At 39.1% G+C, this 14,763-nt stretch overlaps 1 protein-coding gene across 2 annotated transcripts in view; it reads right to left on the reverse strand.

Annotated features, from left to right (window-relative positions):
• The window catches only part of znf326 (zinc finger protein 326), a 45,962-nt gene that overhangs the window by 19,529 nt on the left and 11,670 nt on the right, over positions 1-14,763 (reverse strand). The window contains exons 3-9 of one of the 2 annotated variants that reach the window (XM_063064676.1): positions 14,302-14,400; positions 14,028-14,109; positions 11,472-11,913; positions 7,885-8,053; positions 2,519-2,556; positions 958-1,054; positions 757-871 (exon numbers count right to left, since the gene is read on the reverse strand). In XM_063064676.1, the coding sequence (XP_062920746.1) occupies positions 757-871; positions 958-1,054; positions 2,519-2,556; positions 7,885-8,053; positions 11,472-11,913; positions 14,028-14,109; positions 14,302-14,400 (1,042 nt within the window). Of the gene's footprint in view, positions 1-756; positions 872-957; positions 1,055-2,518; positions 2,560-7,884; positions 8,054-11,471; positions 11,914-14,027; positions 14,110-14,301; positions 14,401-14,763 lie in introns of both variants that reach the window. The other variant, XM_063064675.1, reaches the window with a different exon arrangement.

Consider the following 14,763-nt stretch of genomic DNA (forward strand, 5'->3'; position numbering starts at 1 on the left):
AGTATTATGTGCAGGTTTGGGCCCTTTATCTTAGGAAGGATGTGAAACTGGAGCGGGTACAAAGAAGGTTCACAAAAATGATTACAGGATTGAGTGGCTTGTCATATGAAGAGCGTCTGATGACTCCGGGCCAGTATTCACTAGAATTCAGAAGAATAAAGGGTGACCTAATTGAAAACTTATCGAATGGTGAAAGGTCCTGATGGAGTGCATGTGGAGGGGATGTTTCCTATGCTAGATAGATACTTTACTGATCCCAAAATGAAATTAGTGTCACAGTAGTATTACAAGTACACAGATATAAATATTAGAAGTTGAAAGAATAAAAAACAAGTTACCGCATACAGTCTAAAAGTGGGGAGTCACCACTTCCCCAACTATAGGTTGACTCATAAAGGCTATGGTGAGAGACAGTAAGACCAGAGGACAGAGCCTCAGAATAGAAGGGCATCCTTTGAGAACAGAGATGCAGAGGAATTTTAGCCACACAGTGGCAAATTTGTGGAATTCTTAGCCAAAGGCAGCTGTGGAGGCTAAGTCTATGTATATTTAAGGCAGATATATTCTTGATGGTCAAGGCATGATGGGATATGGGGAGAAGGCACGAGATTGGGGCTGACAGGAAAATTGGAACAGCCATGGTGAAATGGCAGAGCACAGACTCGATGGGCCAAATGGCCTACTCTGCTCCTCTATCTTATGGTCTTAAAAGGTTGTTATTTTTCTAAAAATGGGTTCTGTAGCATTTACACATACCGGTAATCCTCTCCATACTTTTCAGTGTTCTTCTCACGCCTGCGTCGTTGCTTTTCTCTTCTTGCCTCAAGTTTCTTTTTCTCCTCTTCATCTTCGGTATCAGGTTTCTTTTTACCTTAATTAGAATAATTTATTTCTTTGAAAACTCTGTAGGAAAAATAAGTGACTGCATACTTTAGGGAAAGACTCAAACCAACTTACCCTCATTTTTGTCAAAGCATTCATATGCATCTGGTTCATATGCATCTTTAGTAAAATCTTCATCCTTCAGTTCCTGATCTGTACCTGATGCAGGAGTCTGTAAACAGTAATTTTGAAATCTTAATAGAATAGAATAGTACAGCACAGTACAGGCCCTTCGGCCCACAATGTTGTGCCGACCTTTAAACGTTGAGAATTATGATGAAATTTATTAAACTGCTATTCAAATATTAACGCAAAATGCTGGAGGAACTCAGCAGGCCAGGTAGCATCTATGTACAGCTTGCAAGGATAATTCCCAGGAGGGAGATCAGTGGAGAGGGAGTCGCATAGGGAGCGATCCCTGCTGAAAGCAGAAAGTGGGGGAAGGGGAGGAAGGAAACCACGAAACACATCTTTTCTCCCACCACCCACCCACCCCCCAACTTTCTGCTTTCCACAGGGTTCACTCCCTAGGCGACTCCCTTGTCCATTCGTCCTCCCCACTGATCTCCCTCCTGGCACTTATCCTTGCAAGTGGAACAAGTGCTACACCTCCTCCCTCACCACCATTCAGAGCCCTAAATAGTCCTTCCAGGTGAGGCGACACTTCACCTGAGTTTGTTGGGGTCATATACTGTGTTCGGGGCTCCTGGTGTGGCCTCCTGCATATTGGTGAGACCCGACATAGATTGGGAGACTGCTTCGCTGAGCATCTACGCTCCGTCCACCAGAACAAGCGAGGTCTCCGGGTGGCCACCCATTTTAATTCCATTTCCCATTCCAATATGTCCATCCATGGCCTCCTCCACTGTCGCCACACTTAGGTTGAAGGAACACCTTATATTCCGTTTGAGTAGCCTCCAACCTGAAGGCATGAACATTGATTTTTTATATTTCCAGTAATACCTACTGCCCCCTTCACAATTTCCCATCACCCTTTCCCCCTTCTCATGTTAACTCCTTGTCCATCCATCGCCTCCATCTGGTGCTTCGCTCCCCCACCCCCCCCACCCCCCCACCTTTTTCTCTTCCTTCCCTGGCCTTCTGACTTCTTCATCAATTTCCTAGCTCTTTGCTTCATCCTTCCCCCTCCAGGTTTCACCTATTACCTTTTCTTTCTCTCCCCCACCCCACCTTTAAAATCTACTCCTCAGCCCTTTTTCTCCAGTCCAGCCAAAAAGTTTCAGCCCAATATGTCAACTGTGCTTTTCTCCATAGATGCTGCTTGGCCTGCTGAGTTCCTCCAGCATTTTGTGTGTGTTGCTCAGATTTCCAGCATCTGCAGATTATCTCTTATTTGTGATTCAAATATTAAACTTTAATAATGTCACAGGAAAACAAATATTTGATATATGGTGATTGGCAATATTTACACAAAGTAAATTGATGCATTCTTCATAATTATTCCAAAAACAAAGGACATCACTGTGCAGTTTTCAGACTGATACCTTATGTTATAAACATTCAGTTTATCGAAGATGCCCTGCTTATTTAGCAGTTGATTACAGTCAAAGTGATATTCAAGCATTGTTAAAAGAATATCTAAAATTGAAGATTTTATCACCCACGTCTTTGATACCTTAGATTCTCCATTGTTAGCCTGGTTAGCTGCCTTGGCTGCTGAAATTAAAGAGAAAATACAATTTCATTTAATTGCAACTGCCACATACAAAAATAAATTCGAATACAAATGTTAAATTTTAAAAATTCACAGTCAATGAGTCACTAAATTTTGGATTTATTGCATGCTTCTAATTAGTCTCAATAAAGTGACAATAAGCAACTGATTTTAAATCTCCATGAATCAAGCATCAGCTGGGAAAAATACTGAAAGGCATATAGCTTAAGAGAGATCAGCATGTAGCAGTTAGTGCTGCTGTTCCAATGCTCCAGCTACCGAAGTTCAGTTCTAACCTTTGAAGCAGTGTTGAGGTTGGATGCTATTAATGGCCATACGGATTCCTCCTGGATGCCCTAGTTTACTCTCAAATCCCAAGGTCATGCTTGTAGATTACATATTGGTGATTACCTTTAATGTAGATGGATGACAGGAGAATCAGGGAGGAACTCAGGGCTCCCAGAGGGAATAGGTTACAGGGCAGTGAGTGAAATGGGACTACTTTGCTGGACACCAGTACAACCATGACTGTGGTTAAATTGGCACCTACATACAACATTCTTTCAGTCGACATCTCCTGGATAGATCATGAAACCATACATTTCACTTCCTTTGTCTTTATATTTGTTTTTAGTCTTGAATGTGATTCTGGAACTGTTGGGAGTCTGTGATTAGCAGTCTGGAGATCATTTGGGCAGTTCAGTGCTCGGCAGTCTCTGAGAGGATTCCAGAAGACATGCAGCATGTGCCAACCTCATAGCGTGCAGGCCGTGGGACAGGGCAGTGTTCAACCTAATTTCGCAGATTAAAGTGACAAGCAAGAATGAAACATCAAAGCGAACGTGGAAGGTGAGCACCAGCTGCCTGCATTTTGATCGCCGGTGGGACTGCTCACTGCCGGAGAGGAAAAGGCCTGCAGCTACGGCCAGAGAACATTACCCTAGTTTTCTGCTTTTTGGATATGGTCTTGATCCCCCTCCCCCAGTCTTATAGTTTTTATATCCTGTGTTTTTCACCTGATCTTTCTCATTCTTTGTGTGTAGCAGTGGGAGATTTTGGGGGTCAAGGTGCCTGTTCCATTTTTGTGCGAGGAGGGGGGATTAGGGTGTCAATGATCGTGCTGCTGTGCTTTTCTTTTTTGGTTTCATGGCCATCTGGAGAAAAAGAATTTCAGACTTGTAGACTAGGTGAGAAAACCTAGTTGAAAGGAATAATTGACGAGTGCTCACAGGCTGTCGAAGAACGCTCAGTGATTTACTCCGGTGAATTCCACAAACTGCAATTATTGTATGTAAGCAGCATGGAGAACGAACACATGGATGAAGTAAACCAACAAGAGTAGGCCACCTGGCTGCAGTTCTCCCTTTCAATGAGTTCAGGGTTGATATTATACCTATACTTTGCCACATGTTCAATTTCTGTCGTATGCTTCGTGACCAAGCTTCCAGACATCCAAAGATTTACCAAGCCCTGCAGTTTCCTTGCATCTGTCATAAATGGCCAAAATCCATCCACCACCAGATTTCTGAATGGACAATGAAACCATGAACACTACCTCAGTATTTCTTTTCTCTCTTTTTGCAGTACTTTATTTGATATTTTAATATAGTTCTTACTGTAATTTAGCTTTATTATGTATTGTAATGTACTGTTGCCAGAAAAAAACAAAACCCACCATGTATGTCAGTGATACTGATTCATTATATTGAGATTGACCCCTGAAACAATACACTTCCATTTTCTCCTCAAAGCCCACGTCTCCTGGCTCAGAATCAAACTTAGATATAGGTCACACAATCCATCCGTTCAGTCACTGTTGCATCCAGCTTCAAACTATGCAACATTCCAGAGTCTCCTAGCTGGATATCACCCATGTGCCTGTTACGTTATCCTCAATCTAGCCCAGAATATCATATTCAATTTCAATTATCTCCCTCTCAAAGGCGTTCTGAAACTCCAAATGTATCACCAACTGGTTTGTTCTTTTCTGCTAAAAGGAAAACACTGGATAACGTCAAGTGTGACTTTCTTGTCATAAATCCCTATTAACCCTGCCAAATCCAATTATTTTGGAAGTTTTCTTACTCCTTCTTCAATTATATTTTTCAGTGGAACCCTATTAAAAGATGATAGAACTGGAGATACACATTACAGCTACAATAATGCTTGAAGTATTCTACAGTTGTGTCTTTCAAACACAGGACATGTTTTGGGGGTTTGTGGATAGATCACTTGCTACAAAATTTGCAGGCCAGACTGCATTTACTGCAGCACTGACCAGCAACATGAATCAAACTCATAGTCAGCAGCGACTCTTGTAACAACGGATGCAGGGGGAACTGCTGGAAAACTGAAATTGAAGTTGAGGAGGACTTCATAGAATGCATCCGTGATGGCTTTCTTAAGCAATATGTTAGTGAACCCACAAGGGAAAATGCTACCTTAGATCTAGTCCTGGGCAACGAGATAGGTAAGATTAACGATCTTGTAGTCAGGGATCCTCTTGGAAAGAGCAATCATAGTATGATTGAATTTCGCATACAGACGGAGGATGAAATAGTTAGATCTAAAACTAGTGTATTATGCTTGAACAAGGGATACTACAACAGGATGAGGGAGAAGTTGGCTAATGTGGATTGGGAGCACAGGCTATTTGGCAGGACAGTTGAGGAACAGTGGAATACTTTAAAAGAGATTTTTCACAGTGCTCAAAAGTATATTCCAGTCAAAAGTAAGGACTGTAAGTGTGGGGAGTGCCAGCCTTGGATAACTGAGGAAATAAAAGATAGGATCAAATTAAAAGCTGATGTGTACAAAGTTGCAAAGAGTAGTGGGAGACTGCAGGATTGGGAAAACTTTAAAAAGCAACAAAGAACCACTAAACAAGAAATAAGGAAAGGGAAGAATATGAAAGTAAATTAGCAAAAGAAATTTTAACAACAGCATAAGTTTTTATAAAATATATAAAGCGGAAGAGGGTGGCTAAAGTCAGCGTAGGTCCTTTGGAAGACAATAAGGGGAAATTGATATTGGGTGATAAGGAAATGGCTGAGGCACTGAACAACTATTTTGTGTCGGTCTTCACGGTGGAGGGCACGTCTAATATGCCAAAGAATGATGTTACAGATGAAATGGGAGGTGAGGTCCTTGATAAAATCACTGTCACTAAAGAGATAGTGATGAGCAAACTAGAGGGCCTGAAGGTAGATAAGTCCCCTGGTCCTGATGGGATACATCCCAGGGTGCTGAGGGAATTGGCAGAGGTTATATTAGACACATTGGTAATCATTTACCAAAACTCTCTAGACTCTGGGCAGGTCCCAGCAGGTTGGAAGACAGCAAATGTCACGCCACTTTTTAAAAAGGATATAGGCAAAAGACGGGCAACTCTAGGCCAGTTAGCTTAACATCTGTAGTCGGGAAAATGTTTGAAGCTGCCATTAAGAAATAGCGAAACATTTAGAAAGGAGTGGTTCCATTAGACAGATGCAGCATGGAATCAGAAAGGGCAGGTACTGTTTGACAAACTTACTGGAGTTCTTTCAGGACATAATGAGTGCAGTGGATAGAGGGGAACAGGTGGATGTCGTATACTAGGGATTTCCAGAAGGTGTTCAATAAGGTGCCACACAAGAGACTTAAAAATAAGATACGGATGCATGGAGTTGGAGGAAGTGTATTGGCATGGATAGTCGTTTGGTTAACCAATAGAAAGCAGAGAGTTGGTATAAATGGGTGTTTCTCCAGTTGGCAGTCGGTGGTGAGTGGGGTGCCGCAGGGGTCGGTGCTGGGCTCGCAGCTGTTTACCATTTACATTGATGATTTGGAAGAGGGGACTGAGTGTAGTGTTGCAAAATTTGCTGATGACACTAAACTGAGTGGAAAAGCAAATTGTACAGAGGATAATACTGAGTGGAAAAGCAAATTGTACAGAGGATGTGGAGAGTCTGCAGAGGGATATAGGTAGGTTAAGTGAGTGGGCCAAGGTCTGGCAGAAGGAATACAACGTTGGTAAATGCGAGATCATCCACTTTAGAAGAAATAATAGAGCAGATTATTATTTAAATGGTGAAAGATTGCAGCATGCTGTTGTGCAGAGGGACTTGTGAGTGCTTGTTCATGAGTCGCAAAAAGTTGGCTTGCAGGTACAATAGGTTACTAAGAAGGCAAACGGAATGTTGGTTTTCATTGCTAGAGGGATTGAATTCAAGAGCAGGGAGGTCATGCTGCAACTATACTGGGCACTGGTGAGGCCGCACCTGGAGTACTGTGTGCAGTTCTGGTCTCCATACTTGAGGAAGGATATACTGGCTTTGGAGGCAGTGCAGAGGAGGTTCACCAGGTTGATTCCAGAGATGAAGGGGTTAACCTATGAGGAGAGATCGAGTCGCATGGGACTATACTCTCTGGAATTCAGAAGAATGAGAGGGGATCTTATAGAAACATACAAAATTTTGAAAGGGATAGATACGATAGAAGTAGAAAAGTTGTTTGCATTGGTAGGTGAGACTAGAAATAGGGGACATTGCCTCAAGATTCAGGGAAGATGATTTAGGACAGAAATGAGGAGAAACTGTTTTTCCCAGAGTGGTGAATCTGTGGAATTCTCTGCCCAGGGAAGCAGTTGAGGCTTCTTCACTAAATATATTTAACATACAGTTAGATAGATTTTTACATAGATGGGGAATTAAGGGTTATGGGGAAAAGGCAGGTAGATGGAGCTGAGTTTATGGACAGACCAGCCATGATCTTATTGAATGGCAGGGCAGGCTCAATGGGCCGGATGGCCTACTCCTGCTCCTATTTCTTATGTTTAAGTTGAGTGGTGCTGCCAATGGCAAATGATTACAGAATGTGTGGCATCCTTACTGATGCCATGCCAGCATGGTGTCCAAACTTCTCCACAGTTGTAAAGGCAAATAATTGTAGCACTATGTAACAACTAACTTTTAAAAGCAACAAATTCACACTATTATCCAAGTAGCTATGCAAAGAAATCAAACACACTAATTTTCAACCTCAATAATCTAGAACACTACCCTGGGCAATCCCTGCTCATGTTCTAACCCCAAGATGAATCATCTCCAATGACTTCATTTTATGGATACAGCCTATAGCATCAAAATTACATCATGAAAAATCAATACTGTTTTCCCAAATGTTATCCAAAAAAGTCAAATTTTAAAGAACTTAATGATATTCAGAGTAAAATTAAACTAATTAACATTAACTACTGATCTTTCTCAGTTACAAGACCACAGATTTAGTTCTTGGAAATAACCTCAAAACAAGAGTTCTTCTCAGCCAAGTGGAACACAAGTACTTACCAGCCGCTTTGAGTATTTTTTCAGCAGCTGCCAGTTTCTGTTTCTTTATTGCAGCTTTGTTGATTTGTATCCCTTTCCTTTTCATGCCTCGTCCAAAATTTGACGCAAACCCACCTCTGTTGTATGATTGATTATTCCCAGATCTTGAGTACATATCTACATCTGACAGCTGTAATGTATTTTAAAAGCAAGTATAAATTGTTACTACATTGGTCTCTAAAATATCTAGATTTTCTTCTACCTGCATCGTTAGGGCTTAATGTCAAAGCCCAAATCTAAAGTTAATATTCAAAAAGTTTCAGGCCACACACCGACAAACCTCATCTCACAGTAACGAAGTCAATGGGTTAATTTTTGCCTAATTTTTATAAATCAAATTTAGAACTGTTTACTACCAATTGTCTGGGATTCACCTACCTTCCCTGAACTGCAGAAGATCCAAGTCCTCATTTATTTTTGGAAAATCGCAGGCTCCTGCATCCCATACTTAAACTATTATGGAATAAATACTGTTTTCTTCCATCTCCATGCTACACAATTACAACACTGATGTCTTAATTCGGTGAGCTGGTTTAAAATTTGCCAACCCAAAATTGGGACAAAAGACCATTTCACTGATTTTGAAATGAAAGATTCGAAGGCACTCCCCTTGTTCTACCATATTCTTCAATGCCTCTGAATCACTACAGAACTGGTGGTTATTTTAATAAGTAATGAAGGCAACAACAGCTGCAATGGCTCCTGATCCATCAATTCCAAACAACAAAGCCGAGGAAAAATTGTGGGAATTTTAAAAAAGGATGCACTTGAGATGTACCTCTGTATTTAAAGTCATCTGCATTCAAGAATTGTGCTTTTATCCCTAGAACAATTTTGAAGCAATGAAGAGAATCTGCAAAACTAATGCAGAAGTATTATCTTAATAAATTTTCCAAAAAAAGGAAAATTTCTACTGCACAATAAATATGAGCTTTTTTTGTATTGCAGCATTTGGACGATGCTTGGGAGTACAATTACAAACTCCACTGCAAACTTAAGCAAAAATCCTATCATCTTTAGTTTTCCCAATGCCACATCTCTGCTAGTGACAAACCACCTTTGGATAGTTCCAGCTATAAGCTATTCAGAACAGGAAATTACTTGTTCCACTTTGCTTCAGGAAACCATCAGAGAGAAAGTGGGTAAAACAGGAATTAACAGCAATGAAAATGTACTGAGTATTAGTTATAGAAACATGTACATGATTGTGTAGGATGGCACACTTTAATACATGATTAAAATAACCAATGTCTGCACCCATGTGAAAATTTTCAATGTCCTGAATTGCTAAAGATATTTTAAACTTCAAATGCCCCATTTTTTATGAATTACTGAGCACAGCCCTGTTAAGTCACATTAAAATTATTTGATAAGGCTATCATTCCACAAGTATCAAGGAAAGTCTGAAAATGTTCCTTCAAAAATTCATAAGTTACGTGGAAGACTTTCTATCAATATCACCAGGGCTTCTAGTACATTTTGTAACGAAATATATTGGCTGCTTCATTGTTTGTCTGGCTCCAGTGGTAAACAATATAAAATTGTGCAGCTTCAAGTAGTAGAATTTGCTACTGAGAAGGAATAAGCATTTAATGAATTAGATTCTTGTAACCAATGTTGTATCAACAGGAAGAGAAGTCTCCCTCAACTTTTAAAAAAACTATTTCAAAGCCAAACTACTACTCAATGAAATTTGCCTACAGGTATTTCCGGCTCATCAATACTACCCAATTACATAAACCAAGTCTCTTCTGGGTTGAAACAACGAGCCTTCCAGATCTGGAGAAAGAAAGACTGGCAATCACAGACCGCGAGTACATGCAAAGACTCCACTCAAGAAAACACAACCTGTTACATTGGATTGTAAGCATTTGGAATGTGGACACTTTTATTTGATCACCTACTTTCTCATCTTTAGAATCTAGATTCATTATAAATTCTGAGTAGTGGAATGGATATTCCATCTGGGTATAAAATTAGTTTATCAAACTAGGCTGAGACTGCTCTAAGTAGTCAAAAGTGAACCATCAACATTTTGGCAAATTCATTTTCCAAGGGACAGCTTACTGAAGCAGAAATGTTACCTGTACAAAAGGTGCCCTTTGAACACAAGTAGACAAGACTAGATGTGATAGATGTTGCAGCAAAACCCACAAGTGGCCAAAATATTTGCAAAGAGTACAAAGGTGACTGAAAAGGGGCAATTTTCCTGCTAATTAGAACATAGCTTCACGGTGCAGCCAGAATGAGCACTGCATGAATAGTCTAATGTGTTAATCATAATTAAATAATGATACCACTGGAACAACATTCCACAACGCACCAAAAAGCCCCAGTTGAAATACAGAACTTCCCCAAAATTACAAGTTTATATTGAGAATCTGCTCTCTATAGGACCCTTTCATTAAATAAATACATGAATCACAGACATGCCAAAATTGTATTAATTGCCCAAGATAACAGATGTTCAAAGCATATTGCGTATATATTTAAACTCTTTAACAGTTAATGTGCTTCTGACAGTTTCCTCCCAAAGGTGTTGTCCCTAAATGTTTTTGTTTTGTAGAAAATTCCACTTTCAAGATCCAAATTCCTATCAGATCCAAGTGAATATAAAATGCAAAAGTGTACAAGATTAAACTGTTAAGTCAACTCAAATAGTCATTAAAATAGTTATTTAAAACCAGCACACAGATTTTCCTTCACTGGCTTCAGGATGAGATTTCTCTCCTCACTCTAAGCAATTAGCTGTGAAATGAAAGTAAGTCAAAACAGTAACACTGAAGGAAAACAGGGTATCAAAGCACACCTTGTATTTTAACTTGCACACACAATGAACACAAGTTTTGTTTTTACCTTGAAAGTTAAGCAGCAAATTGAGTACAACACCAATAATTGACTTCGTCAAGAGGGCACATATTTTCTACAAGGTTTGGAGGCACCAGATTGCCTAATCTGAGCAGGCTCCTCCTGAGCAAATAAGGCTTGGTATCAGCACTTGGCCTTTTCATCGAGAGATAAGACATTAACAAGTCTTAAAAATTGTGCTGAACGCAGCACAATTTTGAAAGGTGTCCGACCAAAAGCGGTGAATGGATGTAATAGCCAAAATCAATTATGTCCACCTGCAATCATGTCTTCTGATTCTCTGGTGAGAATGTTGGTGAGTTGGCACAGCAATACTTAAATTGCCTCACATATGCCAAGCTCTTTTCTTAATAGAGTTAAGTTGGAAGGAAAATTTAATAACTCAACTTTATCAGAACAGCACCTTGTAGTTGAATCATTTCAATCTTAAACCAAAATTTGAAGATGTTTGGGAAGGAAGAAACATTGAGCAGTTTCCCAGTTTTAAAAATGAGTGCAAATTTAACACCTATTAACAAAAGTTCACATGAATTTTAAACACCAACTATACTAAAGCAACCATTGTAGCTCATGTGGAACACTTATTTTCTCCCACTAGCAAAATAATGCTAGTGATCAGAAATTGTATCCTTTTAAAAAAAGCTGACAAGGGAATAGAATCTCAAAGATTCTGTACTTACTTCTCTGCCTCGACCTCTGCCTCCTCCTTGTCCTCCCATCATCGAAAAGGATCCGCCTCCATATTCGTTGCCAGAATAACCAAGCATTCCCCTCCCCCGAGAGCCTACAGATGAAGGCTTCGAAAGGAGTGAAGAAAAGCTGTTGTAGGAAGAGTAACTTCCTCTTCCCGTATCCGACTCAGCCCACACCCTAGGCATTGAACTTGAATGTGTGTAGGTGTCATCCCAGTTAGACCTGCCATTATCATATAATCGGCTCTGGCTTCTACCTTCATAAGGGTCAAGGTATTGATCACCGAAATTCCTGTAGGAGCTCTCGGATCGATCAGGATAGCTATCCCCAAAGCGACTTCGTCCTGGTTCATGTAAATCGTAGCCAGATCTATACAGATCACGGCCATCCAGAGCAGACCTGGAGTCATGCGACTCATAAGGTCCAAACCTGGAAAAGTTGCACAGTAAGGAAACCGGTAAAGTTACCAGTGACATACAGTATAATAAAACCAGAACAAAACACTATTACCTGCTAAAAAGGGTTCAAATATTCATTCCCTTTTTCGTAGGTATATTCTTGTTTATGTATGTATAAATTATATACAGCATTAGTTAAATTAAATGTATTTTGAAAATAAGTTTTCAAACTCAAGAAAAAGATGTTACTTTGCCATTAGTGATTTGAGAATAAGGTTACAATTTTATAAATTACTGGCAAAGAGACAAGAATTACAACATTCTGCATAAATGAGTTACTTTGGATTGAAATTACCAATGAATAAATAGTGCAGCCAATATTCAAATTCAAAGTAGACTACTTCATGGAAGTTGTCACTTTCCTATCATAAGTTACGAGAGTGAAAACTTATTTACAGTATGTTAAAGCATTTCACTAAAATATTAAACCCTACCTAGAATATGAAAGCAGTTTTAGTTAGCAATAATAAGCAGCCAACTTTAACAATTGTCTGAGCTACTTATACAAATTATGCAAATTATTAGTTAACTAAATTGTTATTTTTTTTTAAAGATTTGCATCTTTTAATTGTATCTAGAGAGCGTTTTTCTTTTTATCTTGTAGTAGCAATGTTAAACCAATTAGCTTTCATATCCACAGCCTCTTAGCATGGAGATTTCCAACAGCTTGGAAGCTGACGGGGGATGGGTCTCCATAATCATCAGTATGCTTACATGCAATAGAAATTCAATTTTTTTTAAATAACTGAAGAGTAGACACTACCATCTGTTTAGACAACTCAGATTTCTGCCCAGTATCTTCTGAACTGAAGTTGTACGGCATTTTTTGCACCTGGTGTAGATGCAGCAGTTGAACATCCCCAAGCATAATTATGCTCTGAGATACCCATTTCTGCCCTAGATTCAAGTAAATTCAATTATAACAGTCAAGCTCCGCCCAAGCTCCGTTCAAAAAGGAATTTTGAACATTTATAATTCCTTTAACATGTAAGCATACAAATTATGACATACATCCTACATAAAACTGCAAATACTAATGGCTATTACAGCCATAGTACTAGAATAAGGCTCTCAACATTCAGATGGGATTTAAGAATCAATAAACCAAAACAAAGTGGGAATTTGTACTATCTAATATGCTCTCAATTCAAACAACAATGTTTGGTAATCTCTACAATCCCCTGACTGAACAAACCCCTTTCCAGTATTAGTATATAACATTAAAAACTATTTCCACAATTTTCTTTTTGTCAGAATGATTATTAAATGACTAATGTTTTCAGAATTCTTGTGTGATGTGGTTTTGTGTCTATTAGAAACAAATTTAAAGGAATAAACCAATTTTTTTTTTGTCACCAGGTTGAGTTATATTTGGGACTGATTTCCACTGATGAACTTTTAAAGTTCCCAGTGTTTAGAAATCTTAAACTGCAATTGCCATGAAGGATTGAGCACAACCAAACCTTTTGGCTCACTAGGTGAAAAGCAATACTTGGGAATAGGTATAAATACTTAATTCAAAATGTTTGAGTCAGATGTCTATATGGAACAGTCCACAAATTAAAAAGGCTTTTCTCACAATAGCCTTTTTAATAATGCATTTTTAAAGCTCCTTAGAAGATTTTGTTATTTAACTTGTTAAATTTACCACTCAATGCCCATCCCACCTCCCAATGCAAAAGAAAATGTTCATCTTCTACACTAAAACACATCCAATTCTGGTGAGATTTTGTGCCTGCCTCTACCGGGGTTTTACCTAAAGAGGACAATCATTCAAAGCTCGGGGAGAGAGAAATGATTATAGTTGTGTTTTTGTTTCAAGCTATACTGCACAAATAAAATTTCAACAGGTTTAATTAGCAGCTTTGGTGCAGATCAAGTATTAATTAGCAATAGAAAGCAGGCCAACACAATTTGACTCAGGATTTCAAATTTCATAACTCGGCAGTATTATTTCAAGATAACCTGCCTGGTTATGTTAAGATATTATCACTGGTACTGACACATTAATTCATAAGCAGAATGCTATAAAGACTAGAAACAAGTCTAAATATAGAAAGTGAGTTACTAGCTTATTTCACCTACCTCTCATTCCTATTAGAATAGGATTCCTGGTAAGACCTGGAGCTCCCGTAAGAGCTTCGATCGTAGTCACCACTCATCATACCTTTAATGGAGGAAAAGAAAGTTACCTTTCAGCTGAACTCTCAGATAAATGAATGCTCACATTCAATAATTATTGAAGAATTTATCGAACCATCATTCACTGGTAGCATTCAAAGATAAATGACAGCAGGCAGGTGTATGCTTGGCATTAAGCCAGAAGGGAGACAAAATGATCTAAGTGCATGCAACTAACCGACAGGGAGAGCTAGATTGGCCGAATGTACATTTCCCATTTCCATTTTCTCTGTATTAAAGCTTAAGTATTCATCTTCACTCTCCCATCTTGTTAGTTCTGTGAGTAAATATAGAACAAAAGGCAGTACTTGGTCATACAGGTAAGTCCAACATCTGTTCTCAATTTGAGACAGATTGGTAGTGCGTGGGAATAATAGATCCACCAATTTACACAAACACTAAGCATAAGAGGATGTGTTGTGCTGCCACGTGGTCAGATTTCATTGCTCATTTGTGAAGGTACAAATGGAACAGTCACAAATTCTGACCCACAGAACACCAGTTTGAAAAATAAGGTCAAAAAGAAACAAGCATACCCAAAACTCAGGCAATTATTAACAATGGAAGTTCATTGTGAAATACGGATACTGCAACAAAAGCTGCAGGCCTACAGTGGAGACCTAGTCAAAATTGTAGCTTT

The sequence above is a fragment of the Mobula hypostoma genome, chromosome 12, assembly GCF_963921235.1.
Source record: "Mobula hypostoma chromosome 12, sMobHyp1.1, whole genome shotgun sequence".
NCBI classification, from domain to species: Eukaryota; Metazoa; Chordata; class Chondrichthyes; order Myliobatiformes; family Myliobatidae; genus Mobula; species Mobula hypostoma.